Source organism: Cuculus canorus, chromosome 25 (assembly GCF_017976375.1).
Source record: "Cuculus canorus isolate bCucCan1 chromosome 25, bCucCan1.pri, whole genome shotgun sequence".
Lineage (NCBI taxonomy): Eukaryota > Metazoa > Chordata > Aves > Cuculiformes > Cuculidae > Cuculus > Cuculus canorus.
The window spans coordinates 6,798,119-6,815,378 of NC_071425.1; the positions used below are offsets into that span (position 1 = coordinate 6,798,119).

At 47.0% G+C, this 17,260-nt stretch overlaps 1 protein-coding gene across 1 annotated transcript in view; it reads left to right on the plus strand.

Annotated features, from left to right (window-relative positions):
* Positions 1 to 17,260, plus strand: part of MYO1D (myosin ID) — a 173,440-nt gene that overhangs the window by 54,678 nt on the left and 101,502 nt on the right. The window contains exons 12-15 of the mRNA XM_009567284.2: positions 1,428 to 1,498; positions 3,885 to 3,959; positions 5,678 to 5,810; positions 11,208 to 11,374. Coding sequence (XP_009565579.1) covers positions 1,428 to 1,498; positions 3,885 to 3,959; positions 5,678 to 5,810; positions 11,208 to 11,374 — 446 coding nt within the window. The remainder of the gene's footprint in view (positions 1 to 1,427; positions 1,499 to 3,884; positions 3,960 to 5,677; positions 5,811 to 11,207; positions 11,375 to 17,260) is intronic.

The following is a 17,260-nucleotide window of genomic DNA, read 5'->3' on the forward strand; positions in this document are numbered from 1 at the left end:
GGCATGGCCTCATTTCTTCTTTTTCTGTGTCCTTCTAGACCATTGTCATCCATCAGCTCTGCAGACCCTGGCGTGCTTCCTGCTCCTACTGTGCTGGACTTCTTATTCCTTTGTAACCTTCTATCTACATTATTAATCTCCCTTCTGGTTTCCTCCTTGTGATTTATTTTAATGTATAGTAATGGACAGCTATGGTTGGACTTGATGATCTCAAAGGTCTTTTCCAGCCTGGGGATTCTATGACCTTTTATTGGTTTACATCTGTTATGTCTGTTTGAGCCAATCAATCTCGACTTTAGACACAGGTGAAGTTTTTTGGAGGATATCTTCCTGCTTCTAATAATTTCTCCTGCCCTGTAGTTTAACTGTGCTAATTTTCTCTTTTATTTTTCCAAGGCTTTTGGTGTATAACAGATATTTGCTCACAGCCCTTGGTGTTTTAAAACGGTGACCATGCAAAGACTTAATTCTTCTGCCTGCTCCTTTTGGTTTTAGTAAAAATCTTTGGTTTTATCTTCTTCTCTTTCTTTTTCAATTAAGCTGAGCCTGATGGATTTTTTAGCTTCTGTTATTCCTGAAGGGACTGAATATATAACGGCCAGTGCTCCTGACTGGCTGCCATGTGGACACTTGACGTCTTCATTGTGCTGAGGGCATGGAATGGGTGGTGAGAGCAGAGGCTGGAGCTGTGACCACCCTGTGGGTGCTGTTGAGGGGTGTTAGGTGGCCCAGAGGGACCTGGGGCAGAGCAAACACGGCTCTTGTCATTGTCACAATGTGGTTGCGTCATTTCTTTGCAGAGCAGGGATGTAGCAATGGGGGAAAACAAATAAAAGACGAATTTAGAAAAAAGCCCAGCGCCCCCCTCACCACAACCTCCTTTCCAGGAGCTGCACGGAGTGATGAGGTCTCCCCTCAGCCTCCTCTTCTCCAGACCAAACATCCCCAGGGCCCTCAGCTGCTCCCAGAACCCCTGTTCTCCAGCCCCTTCCTCACCTCCGTTCCCTTCTCCGGATGCACTCCAGCCCCTCGATGTCCTTCTTGCAGTGAGAGGCCCAAAACCGAACCCAGGTTTCGAGGTGCAGCCTCCCCAGTGCCGAGCACAGGGGGACGATCATAAATTAACTCTTAGCTGCAATGCTTCTTTACATACATAAATGTTCTTTTTGGTGTTTTGAGATAGTGGCAATTTTTTTAATAAAACTGTAGGCTCTCATAACTTGATTTTGTACAAATCTGTGTTCTTAGAGTGCACCCGTGGAAAAATACCATCAAGCAGTGTTCTAGCTGGATTTCACATCCACACATGCTTATATAGAGTGGAATAACTGTAGTTTCCATTTCTATTTCTGATGCCTTTTACTCTTCCTTGAAACTTGAAAGCCGCTGCCTGATGTTTTAACGTATGTGAATTTGTTTTATTTCAGCTTTGTGCAACTGATAAAACGCTGGAGTTTGACAGAGACTTTCGAATCAAGCACTATGCCGGTGATGTGATGTGAGTTCTTTTCAGAACTAAAGTTGTACCTTCTATTTCTGTCTTTTCGCTGGCTTTGAAGCGGTACAATATTCTGTTTTAATGCTGCTCCGGGTACGCGCCAGAATAGCTGTCACACGGAATTACAGAGTGCAGTGATTGCCTATCAATTAAATCTTCTACTGGTGACTTGCTGTACGGAATAAGATTTCGTACTTGGAACTGGAACAAAAGGAGAACGTAGGGAGGAGGGTGAGAGGAGAGCAGTGCTTGGGGAAAAAAAGGAGAGGAATGAAAAAAAACCCACCATGTTTATGCAGAAAAAACCATACTGAGCTAATAAAATCTGGTTTCGACATCTGGTTCGTGTGATTGTATAACTGCCTGGCTTTAAATTCTCAAATCAGTTTGAGCGGACCCCAAATACCCGGCAGTGTGGAACTGAAATGAGCATCAGTGCCAGGAGCCTTCCCACTTCAGGTTGAGAAGTTTTCCCTACCTGAAGCCTGAAGAAGAGGCTGCAGGATGTGGTGGTTTTGAGGGGAGATTGAGTAGAAGGGGAAGGAGGGAAAGTGCCCATATGGGAAACCTGTTTTCTCTAATATTGCTGGAGTGATTTAATGTTTTCGGGTTGCTGTTGTTCCCTGTGCCAGCAGAATTTAAAGGGAGTAAAAGAGGAAATAATTTAGGATTTCTTTTGCCTTTGAATTAAATTTATCTTTAATATATAAGGATAACCGATGTGATCGTACTGGAGCCCATCGGGGCAGCTAGGTTTTGTTCTGGAGTTTGAGCTACGTGATTGCTGGTGGTCACAGTGACCTTCCAGTACCTGAAGGGGCTACAAGAAAGCTGGGGAGGGACTTTTTACAAGGGCCTGGAGTGATAGGATGAGGGGGAATGGCTTTAAATTGGAAGGAAGAAGATTTAGATTAGGCATTGGGAAGAAATTCTTCACACTGAGGGTGGGGAGGCCCTGGCCCAGGCTGCCCAGAGCAGTGGTGGCTGCTCCATCCCTGGAGGGGTTCAAGGCCAGGTTGGATGGGGCTCGGAGCAACCGGTGTCCCTGCATGTGGCAGGGGGTTGAAACTGGTGGGCTTTGATGTCCCTTGCAACTCAAACCATTCCATGACTCTGTGATCCTGTGACGTCCCTGACTTCAGAGCATTTTTCCAAGGAGGGAGAAATGCAAGGTGCCATAGTCGTGGTTGAACTTTCTGTGCTGCCAGTGGCTAGAGAATTCTGCAAAGGAAAACTGAAATGTGGAAATAGTCACAGATAACATAGTTCAGCCCAGATCTTACGCGGAACAGTAAGATTTGAGGATGAATCCATGCAGGGATTTGAACACTGTGGTGCTCTCAATCCCAGCGCCCTCAGTTTAGGTGCGGGCTTCCTGGAGGGATCTGAAGCTCAGGAAGTGACTGAGTGGGGAGCTTTTCATAGAATAATAGAATCACCAGGTTGGAAAGGACCCATTGGATCATCGAGTCCAACCATTCCCAACAATCCCTAAACCATTGCCCCATAGCACCTCATCCACCCGTCCCTTAAACATCTCCATGGAAGGTGGCTCAACCACCTCCCTGGGCAGCTGTTCCAGTGCCCAATGACCCTTTCCATGAAAAATTTTTGGACCTTTTCTTTGAGGCCAGAGCACTGTCTATCTGGAGTCTTGGATAGGAGATGGAACTCTGAAGCGGTGTCTTTCAGAGTGATGTTTCTGTGGGAACAGATGAAGGAAAGATCCCAAAATGTGTGTGGAGTTATAGGTGACACAGCTCTTGATTTCAGACACTCCCCCACTGGAGAATCTTCCTGGGAACGAGGAGAGGGACAGACTTGATCTATTGAAAGAGAAAACTTAATCCCTGTAGGATTTAACACAAACTTCTGGTCTGAACTTGGAGGCAGAAGTCATGGGTCCAGCGCTGGGATTTGGGCCAACTGCAGCTTGCTGAAGTCCTGCAAGGCATCTTGGGCATCGTGCTCTCCACCTGCTTGGTGTCCATAGCTGTCTAACACATGATGTTCTTGTACTGGAGGCGGAAAGCTGGGCAGAGGGATCTAGGCCTCAGACAGTGCTCATGCAGCAGATTAGAGATAGGCTGGGAAACAGAGCTGTGTGCCTGATTAGAATCATGGAATCATTTGGTTGGACAAAACCTTTGAGATCATTGAGTCCAACCATACCTGTCCACTACTAAACCATCCCTGAGCACCTCATCTACCCAGTTTTTAAACCTGTCCAGGGATGGAGACTCAACCACTTCCTTGGTCAGCCCTTTCCCGTGCTTGATAACCTCGTCTGTAGGAGTGCAAGGGTGCTGGTCCCAGGCTGACACAGCAGCTCAGAGAAGGGCTTTGCTTCTTTGTAATTAACTCTGCTTTCCATGTTTTTTTTTAGTTACTCCGTCACGGGATTTATTGACAAAAACAAGGACACTTTATTTCAAGACTTCAAGCGCCTCATGTACAACAGGTAGGAACAAAAGTATTAATGAGGCGGATGTGTGAGAATCCTTTTTATAGAGCGGATACTAGAAGGAACGAATGTTTTCCCTGATGCCATGTTTGCTGTGTGTGCAGTGAACAGGAATAAAACCATTGCTTGCGGATTTGAGCTTTGTGTACTGACTGTGACCCGAAGGGTGTTTGTTTGATTTTTCAGGATAAAGCCCTTATTCTGTAGATGTTAGGTTTGCTTTGCTATAACCTTTAATTGAACTAAATTTCAAGTGTTTGTTTGAACCCAGCTTGTTGTGCAACCAGGAGAGCTGGACAGAGATTCTCTGTGCTGCTTGGTTGGTCATTAACCAGGTTTTTGGATGTCCCGTTGCTGCCCTCCCTTTAACCAGTACTGAAGGTACTGAGTAGTGTTTGGTCATCACCATCCCTGGGCCCAGCTGGAAGCCCTTCTTCTGAAAGAAAGTTTAGGGATGTGGGGAAGAATTGACAAGTAGATTTGAATCCTTTTCATACATGGGATGTGAAAAATTAAGCCATGGGTTAGAAATGATATGGAGCTGTTGGAACGGGTCCAGAGGAGGCTACAAGGATGATGCAAGGGCTGGAGCACCTTCCGTACGAGGACAGGCTGAGAGAGTTGGGGTTGTTCAGCGTGGAGAAGAGAAGCCTCCGAGGAGATCATATAGTGACCTTCCAGTACCTGAAGGGGCTAAAGGAAAGCTGGAGAGGGACTGTTCATAAAGGCTTGTGGGGACAGGATGAGGGGGAATGGGGATAAACTGGAGAGGGGCAAACTGAGACTAGACATAAGGAGAAATTTCTTCACTATGAGAGTGGTGAGGCCCAGGGAAGTTGTGGTTGCCCCATCCCTGGAGGTGTTCCAGGCCAGGTTGGATGGGCCTTGGGCAGCCTGATCCAGTGGGAGGTGTCCCTGCCCATCGCAGGGTGGTTGTAACTATGTGATCTTTACGGTCCCTTCAAATCCAAACTATTCTGTGATTCTAAATACTATTTGGGGAGGTAAAAATTGCCTTTGAGGAGCAAATTTGAAATCCTGTCAAAATGAGTGTGTACAGAGCTGCCCAGAGAGCTGTGTTCCTTGATGGCTGGCACTAAGCATGTTCTGATCGATCCTTTTGTAAGTGGCCCATCTCCACCTTTCAGAGATTTTGCTCAGAGGTGAAGGTCAGCGTAAAATCGCCTTCAGCCACACAGCCAGCTCTGTTTACCGGGTTTAAAAGCTGGTACAACTGTTAACCTTATTTACAGACCTGTTCACTCACTGAACTCCCTTCCTGTTTGTGTTTTCAGGGCTTTGAGTTAACCAAAAAACTACCAAATCTTTGCTCTACAGAGGTTTTACTACACTTTGCCTCTGTTTTCTGTTATGTCTCTGGTGAAGGCTGTTCACAAAGACCACTTACGGCGTATTGAAGCACGCGATGGATGGGTGCTTGGATTACTGCAACTGCTCTCAGCTCTTGTCCATTCCAGAGCTTTTGCCATCCATCACGGCTGTTTTCCCTCCACTTTCACCCCTCAGTGTTGTATTGTAAGCTTGAACCAAGCATCGCTCAAAAGCAAAAGGTGTTTTGCCCAGGGATGTCATATTAGTTTGACTGCTGCATTTTGAGCTGAGAACACCAGCAGATCTGCACAGAAGCAAGCTGGTGAAATCTAAATGTGGTGGAAGTGCTGTTAGGCCATGGAATTAAAGAGACTTTCTTTTAGCTCTAACCCTGTGTTGAAGATGATGTGGCCTGAAGGTAAACTGAGCATCACGGAGGTAACCAAGAGGCCTCTGACAGCTGCTACGCTCTTTAAGAACTCCATGATTGCATTGGTGGACAACCTGGCATCAAAGGTGAGTATTCCTGTTTGCAAATCGACTCCAGCTTTGGAGCAGCGCTCCAGGGAGAAGCTGCTGCCCTCCTGCCGGTGGCAGAGGAGCATGGTTGGGGCAGAGGGCACCTGTGAAAGTCTCATAGGAGAGTTTGCTGCCACTCCTGCATAAAGATAGTGGGGTTGTTTTCTCTGTGACCAACGTGTCTTTCACTTGTAGGAAAGCCCATACATTTAGGTTAATAATTATTATATCAAATAAATAGTTGTCTTTAATAGAGCTCTTTTGGCAGAGGGCCCAGATGATGTAGTTGTTGGTGGAGAGACTCTGGCTTTTGCTACCAAGGGACTTCAATAGAAATACAGGCAGACCTGTGTGATTTCCTTCTTTCCTTCTCTTCGCTGTGTCAGGGAGTGAGAAGTGAAAACTTTTATTTTAGTAAATATTTAAGTTTCATAGTATAAAGGATTGCTTTGACAAGATGCATTTTATGTGAAGAAAGGAGAGGAGACCATGACGATAATCTGAGGGCCGGAGCACCTCCCATACGAGGACAGGCTGAGAGAGTTGGGGTTGTTCAGCCTGGAGAAGAGAAGGCTCCAAGGAGACCTTAGAGCAGCTTCCAGTCCTGAAAGGACCTCCAGGAAAGCTGGGGAGGGGCTCTTGGTCAGGGAGTGCAGGGATGGGACAAAGGGAATGTTTTTCAGCTGAAAGAGGGGAGATTGAGATGAAATCTTCAGGAGAAATATTTTCCTGTGAGGGTGGGGAGGCCCTGGCCCAGGTTGCCCAGAGCAGTGGTGGCTGCCCCATCCCTGGAGGTATTCAAGGCCAGGTTGGATGGGGCTTGGAACAACCGGATCTGGTGGGAGGTGTTCCTACCCATGGCAGGGGGTGGAACTGGATGGGCTTTGAGGTCCCTTCCAACCCAAACCATTCTGTGATTTCTCAAGCACATGTTCTACCACCCATGCTGTTCTCTTGAGGACTTGGCCTTTCTCTGATGGATCACTTTGAATAACTTTCATTCTAAATACTGACTCAGGGAGTACTTTTGGCAGACAAGGCTGTGAATGATGAGCTCTTCTAGGAACTCCCTCTGGACAGGCATCTCTTTTTTCTTTTCATTCCCCCTCTCCATTTCTGTAACTCCTTTTGTCTGACCCTTCATTCTCCCGGGCATCTCTCTGGGTTGACAGGCTTCATCTCTAGTTGGTTGTCATGTTATCAATGTGACTGATTGCACACATCCAATTTGTCAGTCATTTGATTTGTCAGTCCTGTGTCCTCTCCCTTCTCTCATCTGGCAAACTATAAACTAAAGAAAAGAAATCTTTCAAGGAGTTTTTTTTTTTTTTTAGGGTGCAGTGACTTTAAACTGTTCTTTTTTTCCTTTTTAATATTTAAAAGTATAAAAATCACTCAGCTTGATTTAAAAAAAACCAAAAACCTCAGTGGCAGTGAGGTATCCAAAGAGCTGTCAGCACCGGGGCCTTTGTGTCTCTGTATTTCAGTTCTTCCATTTATAAAATGCTGCTTCCAGGCTTGACAGCCTCGTGGTGCAATAATGGGTCTGTGTAATTATCCCCTTGAAGAGACGAAGCTGGGGGGGATTCTGAGCATGGAATAATCTACTGTAGCATTTCACCAAGTAACTGTCATTGCTGAGAGGCTTTAATTACACTGAAATTGCAGTGAGAGACGATCTCCTGTCTGTGCAGGAACTTCCTATGTCTCTTTTCCAAGAGGAAAGCAGCTCCTTGACTTCTGCCTTTTGTATTTGAGAAGAGGCTGAGGGGAGACCTTATTGCTCTCTGCAACGGCCTGAAAGGAGGTTGCAGAGAGGTGGGTGTGGGTCTCTTCTCCCAAGTTGTTGGTGATAGGACAAGGGGGAATGGCGTCAAGCTGCGTCAGGGGAAGTTTAGATTGGACATTAGGAAAAATTTCTTCATGGAAAGAGTTCTCAAGCACTGGAACTCCCCAGAGAGGTGATTCTGGAGGTGTTTAAAAGACGGGCAGAGAAGGTGTTTGGGGACATTATTTAGTAGTGGACAGGTACAGTTGGGCTTGATGGTCTCACAGGTCTTTTCCAACCTAATGATTCTATGATCAAAGGCAGACGGAGTCACTCCTCTGTGCGCTGGGCTGGAATTCCGGGGTTGCTTGTATCGAGGCTTGTTGTGTTTTTGAATGGCAAAGACAGGAATGACGACCCAAGCAGCCAGCTTTGCGTGGGGAGGGGGAGTGTTAGCAGTAACGAAGAGCTGTGAACTGGACGCTGATGTCACTAATGAACACGTGCCACCACTTCCCTTGTGCCACTGCCTTGACTTCATGCTCCCAGTGACTTCTTTGATTTGGTTCCTGTGTCCTCAGGAATGGTTGGACTCGATGACCCAGTGGGTCCCTTCCAACCTAGTGATTCTGTGGTTCTATGTTGCAGTGCTGTCCATCAAACCTAGAATATTTGTGATATAGAATCTTTCCGGTTGGAAAAGACATTTAAGATCATTGAGTCCAACTGTAATATCAATCTCATCAAAAGATTTGCATTCATCTAGACATCGGATACGAGACAGCAGGGCAGATCTGGCATGGTCTGGCATCATTATGATGTTAATTACCCTGCTGCTAATACTGGGGTGGGTCTGTCCCTAAGGATGACTAACGTGGGGATGGAGAAGTTGCCCAAGCGAGAACGGGATGGGGAGAGTTGCATGCATTCACCTTCACAACTGCAGGCTCCTTCACAGCTTCCGAGTTCAGGTGTAACTTGGGATGCTCTCCGTCTGCCCTGCAGCTTCCCTAAAGAACTGATTCCCACTCATCCAGGAGATGTTCTAGCAGGTGAACGACCTGGCCATTGTTTCTTGCCGTGCAACTGAGAGATGACAATACAGAGCTTAGAAATTAGAGGCATCGGGTCCAGCCAACTCCTACTCCTCATCAGTTTTAGGTGCCGTGACCACGTCAAACCTACTTAACGGTGATGTGAGGTTCAGAAAGGGCTGCTTCTGCCTTCAGAGTTCGACACACGATGTCTGAGAGAGCTCTGATGGCAGCTGGAGCAGTTGGAGAGCACAGCCAGGCTCTCCAACCAAAGAGAAAATCATCACCCACACAGATTGCTGGTTCTGAGAGCTGGCAAGTGACTGTGGAGTGAACAAAGACCCTGGTAAACCTTCTTACCTTCAGCGCAGAGAGAATTCTCAGGAGAATTATGCAAATCTCTTAAAACTCCTTGAATTGTGCCAGCACGTCGTATTTCACATTCTCTCCTGAAGGAAAGGAGAACAAATAGAGAAGTTATGGGTTGTGTTGAATTACGGTGGCAGAAGAAAGTGCTCAGTGTGGTGGTGACCTCTGTAGAAGACCTCACGCAGAGCAAAGCTGTTGCTTGATGTCCTGGGGGAGCTGTGTTCCTTAGTATTCCTTCCTTGTTTGAGCCCGCTGCTTTCTGAGGTTGTGAAAAGAGGAGGATGAAGGGAGCGCTGCCTCACCGGGAGCACAGCCGGTTATTTGGAAGCAGGATGTTTTTCTCTGCTGCATGCAACTCTATCTCAGTCACCCTGCTAAGGAAAGGAGCCAAGTGAGACATGAAAGAGCTCTCCCTGACGCACAGGGTGGGAAGAGATTGGACTGGATCATCTTAGAGGTCTTTTCCAACCTTAATGATCCTATGAGAGATGAAGTCACTGGGAGAAGAGAGATGATGTAGGAATGTGCATCGCCTGTGGATCCTTCCGTTTACCCATGCTCTCCGCATGCCTCCTCGCACTCTCCCAGGTTGCTGCATGGAGGGTCGGCAGCACAGGGTTGCTGCCAGCTCTGGTACGGGGTCCTGTTATTCCTACCCCACAGAGAGCCTTCCAGGAGAAAAGCACAGCATGACGCTACTGGTTGCATGCTGAGGAAAGCAGGGAAATGTTCCAGTCCAACACCTTCCGCAGAAGGTCCTCTGGCTTGTATCAGTTTCAAGGACAGAAGGCTCTACTTTTCCAAGGCCTCCATATGCTACCCTGGTCATTACTCATATTTAACCTATTCCTGCTCCTTAAGGAGTGAGAGCTCCGTGTGCTCGTCATTAGTGCTGCATTCCTCCAGGCTGTGTCAGGGCTGGTCAGGGTATTCAAGGATGATCCTGTTTCTTCAATATTACTGAAGGGAAAAGAGCAGGTTTGGGCCTTTCGTATTATCCTGAGATTAGGTAAGTGACCTCAAATCACAGAAAACAGGGCTAAATTGGAGACAAATCGTAGAAAATAGGGCTGAGGGGGACCTTGGGAATTTACATCCTGTTTGAGGATACCTCTGCCTTTTCTATGCAGGTGCTTGTTCAGGCTATTCCTCTCCAGTGGTGGAGGTTCCCCTCCTTTCTGCGAACATTGTGCTGCCATTCCTTCTTCTCCTGATGCCTAATTTGAATGTTTATAATGTAGTCAAAGCCAATGCTGCTTTGTCCTAAACCTGAATGTTTACTTTCCTACATAGAATCATGGAATCATAGAATGATTTGGGTTGGAAGGGAACAGTTCCACCCCCTACCATGGGCAGGGACACCTCCCACTGGATGCGGTTGCTCCAAGCCCCATCCAGCCTGGCCTTCAACCCCTCCAGGGATGGATCAGCCATGACTTCTCTGGGAAACCTGCACCAGGGCCTCCCCACCCTCACAGGAAAACATTTCTCCCCAAGATCTCATCTCAATGTCCACTCTACCTGACAGTCAGGGCAATGTTTGTTCTCTCTTTTATAAAGACTGGGTTTGTTATTATACGAGACTGTAGAGCAGGAGCTGCGGAACTGGTTCTGATGTGTAGCAAAGGACAGTAGAAATTAAGTGAGTACCACACCGGTCCTGTAACAGATGTCATTGTGTGAGGGGAGGAACATGTCATGTGCCCCTCTGTCATTTCTGTTCCAGGCTTGTGATTTAGCCTGGAGATGATGAGGCTAAGGGGGAGACCTCATCGCTCTCTACAACTGCCTAAAAGGAGGTTGCAGGGAGGTGGGTGTTGGTCTCTTCTCCCAAGTGATCGGTGGTAGGATGGGAGGGAATGGCCTTAAGCTGCATCAGGGGAAGTTTAGATTGGACATTAGGAAAAAATTCTTAACAGAAAGGTTTCTCAGGCCCTGGCAGAGGCTGCCCAGGGAGGGAGTTGACTCCCCGTCCCTGGAGGTGTTTAAAAGGCAGGTAGATGAGGTGCTTGGGGACATGGTTTAGTAGTGGACAGGTACGGTTGGAGTTGATGATCTCAAAAGTCTTTTCCAACCTAATGATTCTGTGACTCCTGTTGAGCAACCAAGCCTCATTCAGGTGGCTGTGTTGGACTGTCATCTCAGTGCTTTCACAAGAAAGCAGCTGTGTCTGCATTGACTGTTTTCTTTCTGAGTGAATCTTGGTTTGATTTGTCCCCTTAGGAGCCCTATTATGTCCGTTGCATTAAGCCCAACGATAAGAAGTCACCCCAGCTTTTTGACGAGGAGCGTTGCAGGCATCAGGTCGAATACCTTGGCCTTTTGGAGAATGTCAGAGTCCGCCGAGCAGGCTTCGCCTACCGCCAAACGTACGAGAAGTTCCTTCACAGGTAAGAAGGCTTAGTTCAGCTTTTTGCAGGACAGCTTGGACATCAGCATGAGGGGTGTGATTCGGCTGTCTGTCCTTGAAGGGTGAGTCTGGAGTCCTCTGGGCTTGTGATCCTCACCCTTGAGCACCTGGTGGTGTGTTTGGTTTAACACCTGATGTTGGGGATGATAGAACACAAAGCTAACACAGACTCCAGCTGCTCCCTGGTTTTGTAGCAGGAGATGTCTAGAGATGCCCATGTGGCACGCAGGCTCGACTTTGCTGCTCAAATCCATTTGCTGTGTGACTCTCTGCAGCAGGAACATGTAATGAAGTCCTTCCCCAGAGCATCACCCTAAAACCAGGGCTAATTAACTTCTGTTTCCTCTCCAAGCATTGTCTAATTGTTGCAGTCAGACAGACAGGCGTGTGTCAGGGAAGGGATCGATGTTGCATGGTGATGTTATGTGTGTGCAGGAGGAAACCTCTGGACTTCAAAACTGGGAATCTGGAGAGAGATAATAACGTGACCCCATTAAACTGTGTGTTTGATACTTCTTGCCCTCTTAATTCCTACCAGACTTGTGGCACAAAAAATGGTTTAGATTGAAATCTGCCTTGTGCCTTCAGTCAATTAGCATGGGTACCAAGGATTCAACCTCTTACTGGTGAAATAATAAATTGATTTTTACTTCTGTTATTGAATGAGGTGAGGAAAAGAGTAGAAAACAATTAAACTGTTTGTGCAGGTGGGATGTTGTGCCCCCTCATCCTATCACTCCATGCTTTATGAACAGTCCCTCTCCAGCTTTCTTGTAGCCCCTTCAGGTACTGGAAGGTCACTATAAGATCTCCTCACAGCCTTCTCTTCTCCAGGCTGAACAACCTAAACTCTCTCAGCCTGTCATGTGGAACTTGTTACAATTTATTCTTAAGAGTTCTGTAATTCCTATTAATATAAACAACTGCTTGGTTTTAATGAATGTTTGAGGAGCTCCTCTGAGCTGAAGACCAGAAGTGTGTGTATGGCCAGGAAACCAAATTAGCACATGGCAGCTGGTGCGGCTCTCAGGCTACTGGAACGCTGGTTCTGCGGGATCCTGGAGCGGGATTAAATGTCAGCAGTGAGAGTTATCAGACGCTTTATTTACACGTTACAGTGTTGCTCTGAGTCCAGGCTATGCTGACTTCTCTGAATTATAAAAAATAATCTTCTGGCCTGGATGTTAGTTTTATTTTTTCCCAAATTCCTCGCTCCCCATCTCTGGATGAGAAATCACTGCTTCAGGGGCTGGAATGTGATTTGTGATACACACCACACGTTTCTTGAGCTGTTTTTCAGCAGGAATCACAAGGGATTTCTGTTTCTTTATGTGCAACAGTCTAATTGGGAGACGGGGAATGTGGAGAAGACTCCAGGCCCTTCAGCTCTGGACACTAAATTGGAGAGATATTGATTTGATGGGTGGATGGTACAGTGGATAAGAAACTGGTTGGATGGTCATATTCAAAAAGTAGTGGTCAATGGCTCAAAGTGCAGATGGAGATCCGTGACGAGTGGTGTCCCTCAGGGGTCCATACTGGGACCAGTGCTGTTCAATACCTTTATCAATGATATTGACAGCAAGATTGAGTGCACCCTCAGCAAGTTTGCAGGTGACACCAAGCTGAGTGGTGTGATTGCCACTCCGGAAGGAGGGGATGTCATCCAGAGGGACCTGAACAGGCTGGAGAAGTGGGACTGGGAGAACCTCATGAGGTTCAACATGGCCAAGGGCAAGGTTGGTCGGGGCAATCCCCGATTTCAGTACACGATGGGGGATGATGTGATTGAGAGCAGCCCTTCAGAGAAGGACTTGGGGTGCTGGTCGATGAGAAGCTCAATGTGAGCTGCAACGTGCGCTCACAGCTCAGAAACCAACCGTGTTCTGGGCTACATCCAAAGCAGCGTGGCCAGCAGGGTGAGGGAGGGGATTCTGCCCCTCTGCTCCTCTCTTGGGAGACCTCATCTGGAGGATTGTTTCCAGTTCTGGAATCCTCAGTGGTAAGAAGGAGATGGAGCTGTTGGAATGGGTCCAGAGGAGGCTACAAGGATGATCCGAGGGCTGGAGCACCTCCCATATGAGGACAGGCTGAGAGAGTTGGAGTTGTTCAGCCTGGAGAAGAGAAGGCTCTGAGGAGACCTTATAGCGACCTTCCAGTACTGAAAGGGGCTCCAGGAAAGCTGGGGAGGGACTGTTCATAAAGGCTTGTGGTGATAGGACAAGGGGGAATGGGTATAAACTGAAGAGGGGCAGATTTGGACTAAACATTGGGAAGAATTTCTTCCCCATGAGTGTGGTGAGGCTCTGGCCCAGGTTGCCAGGGAAGTTGTGGCTGCCCCATCCCTGGAGGTGTTCCAGGCCAGGTTGGATGGGCCTTGGGCAGCCTGATCCAGTGGGAGGTGTCCCTGCCCATGGCAGGGGGGTTGGAACTGGATGATCTTTAAGGTCTCTTCCAACCCAAACCATTCTATGATTCTGTGACTCTTGCAGTGCATGTGGGGCAGATTTGAAGCCAGATCAAATGTACCTCAGTGAGAGGCGATTTGAGGACGTAACTTTCATCTCTTTGCTTACATTTGCGAAAGATATAAAGTTCAGTCCCACAAGCAGGTTGCTGTCTCCCGTACGGCCCCCTGGGGCTTTCAGATTTTCTGAGCCCAACAGAAATACCTGTGTTTTGTCCTGCTGATTCCTCCCAGAGGGGACAGGAGATGTATATTAGGATAGAGAAAGAGAAGAGATACGTACATATATATATATATATATATATGGGGAAATATGTATATATATGAGTGCATGTCTGCATGTTTTTTATATGTATTTATATACTTGTGTATATAAAAAGCATAGAAAAATAGCTTTCCTTTCTGTAGGAAAAGTTTGTTGCTCTTTAGCCCCAAAATACTGTAAGGTAGTTGATATCTTGTATGTACCAATAGGAAATGATGTGAAGTGCAGTTAAGACCATTAATAAATGCCCTTTTCAAGCTTTCCTTGAAACAAAGAAGAGTTTTATTTGAGCTCTGTGCAAACCGTTCTGCCTTTACCAGGGATTAAGATCTAAATATGTGTTTGTTGGACTCAGAGATGTTGTGCATCCACTCTGTAACTGCGTCTTCCAGTAGTGTGAAATGCAGGTCAGGACTGAGTATCTTAAATAAATGCGGTGGATTCCTTTGTTTCAAGATATAACTGCCTATCTGCAAAAAGCTGATTGGGTTTCAGACAAGGGCATGTGTGTGGGACAGAGGAGAACGGCGCCTGCGAGGCATCTGCAGGCACGGCTGCGTGTGAGCGTAATCCAACACTTGCCCCATGCAGGCATCCACGTGCCTATTTCCAGGCCATGTTAAACATAGCATGGAAAGGACACTGAGATGGCTGTGGGAAGAGAAGAGAATGAGCCAGGTTCACACACAGACCCAGCATTTTCGTTAAAGCTTCGCAATTTAATGGTTCACGAAGATCTTGGCTCTTAGGAGAGCTGCACTGGGAATTGTAAGTTCTGGTTGCAACTTCCTGCGTGCCAGGTGTTTCAATAGCTGAGTGTGGAGAAGGAGGAGGAGAAACAAAAGCGATGTGGAAATGGATGCTTAATGTATAAGAGACCTTGAAAGCTGTCAGGGTCAGGCAAGGGATGAGAAAGGTTGTGGTGTCAGCAAGCGGATTTATTCTGGGTTCTGCCTCATTATAATTAGCAGTGAGCTCAGGCTGTGGCATCCAGGTCGTGCTCTGCTGCGGGAAAGGAGCTGGTGGCATTGGGACAGAAGGAACAAAAGGATGCAACAACATTCCATCACCGACCCCACCACCTGTGGGCTGGCAGGGAGGCGGAAGTTTGCTTTGGGGTATCTCCAAATACTGGAGCCTTGGTTTTGCCACTTTTTATGGGTATAAACTGGAGAGGGGCAGATTTAGACTAGACATAAGGAGGAATTTCTTCATGCTGAGAGTGGTGAGACCCTGGCCCAGGTTGCCCAGGGAAGCTGTAGCTGCCCCATCCCTGGAGGGGTTCCAGGCCAGGTTGGATGGGCCTTGGGCAGCCTGATCCAGTGGGATGTCCCTGCCCATGGCAGGGGGTTGGAACTGGATGATCTTTAAGGTCCCTTCCAACCCAAACTATTCTGTGATTCTATGATTTCTTTGGTCAGGTTTTCAGCTCTCTGCCATCTTATCTCTTTTTTCTAGCCCTGTTGGCAGAGGCCTGTTCCATCACACTGGCTTTGCGCAGCCACTCTGCTTGTCTTTTTTCCTTCCTAACGTACCATGTGTCAAGGTGGAAGATTGTCCCAGTAAATTAATTATTGCAGGAATATTTCCTGGTGAGAATAGGAAAGAGAAACCAGTGTCAAATCTTGATGTCCTGTGCATACATGTGTTCAAGAGACGGAAAGCTTTTTCCAGCCAAGTGTAAATGCAGGATCTCCTGTTGTGAGTCTGAGGAGGGCTTATAATATTCCAGTTCTTCTGATCAGGAGGATCCCTTCTCTCCATGTTGTAACCCTCACACTGACGGTGTTCCCTGCTTCAGCATGCTCTCCCCTCCATTTTTTCTCCTCTCCCAACAGCTTATTCCAAAAAGCCGATGTAATGAATGAAGGCAGCAGGATGGTGGGTTTCCATTCTGGCTGTTGAGTGACTCCTGCAGTCCTCCTGCTCCCCAGGAAAAGGTTTATCGCTGCGCTCGTTTAATAGCAGCTGAAAATTCAGAATGTCTCAACCATTGAGATTGATGCTTGACTTGGATCGTGGGCTTTTAAAGAGAGAAGTGGTTAAGATTGCTGTATGCGTGCTTTATTTAGAACATGAATGCGGGTACTGTTACAGTGGAAATGTCTATTACAGGTTTGATTATGTCCATAAATCTTATGTAGCAAATTCATTGTTGCTGTTTGCAGGCGTCTGTTTACCTCATCAGCACTTTGTGAAGCCAATAAATCTTACAGGGAGCAGAGTCTGATGTGGTTACTTTCCTGTTTGATTTGTGGTTGTCTTAATTCCAACCTGTGTTCTGTCTCTTGGTGTGAAAAGGAGCTTGGAGAGGAAGGATGGGAGGGAAGGGTTGAACAGTGGTGGAGTTTGCACAGACTGTGGCAGTCCCCAACCTGTGAGTTCAGTAAATCACAGAATATGTTAGAAACAGCTGCCAAAATGATAGACGAGAGAAGTTATTTACAGAATTTTTTAAATCTCTGGTTTCTAATAAAGTGATTTGCTCCAGTTGGCTTCTCCAGCAAAGCAGAGCTTTTCTTCCTCGCAAAAAAAAAAAAAAAAAATTAAAGTGGAATGCTTAGACTGTAGATAATAGAGCTGCCAAATCCACAGGGAGACAGTGGTGAGGTTTGTCGTGTCCTGTCAGGGCCGTGTTGAGGGAGATAGCTCCTCCCAATATTTTGGCGTCTCGCAAAATCATGCTTCTTGAATTCGTTTTTCTTGGATTTTGAGGATCACGGTTCCTACAGAGAATACTGTTCTATGGAACTGTTGGAACGGGTCCAGGGAAAGCTACAAAGATGATCCAAGGGCTGGAGCACCTCCCGTACAAGGACAGGCTGAGAGAGTTTAGGTTGTTCAGCCTGGAGAAGGGAAGGCTCTGAGGAGACCTTATAGTGACCTTCCAGTACCTGAAGAGGCTCCAGGAAAGCTGTAGGGTGATTGTTCATAAAGGCTTGTGGTGATAGGACGAGGGGGAATGCAGATAAACTGGAGAGGAGCAGATTTAGACTGGACATTAGGAAGGATTTCTTCATCATGAGTGAGACCCTGGCCCAGGTTGCCCAGGGAAGTTGTGGCTGCCCCATCCCTGGAGGTGTTCAAGGCCAGGTTGGATGGGCCTTGGGCAGCCTGAGCCAGTGGGATGTCCC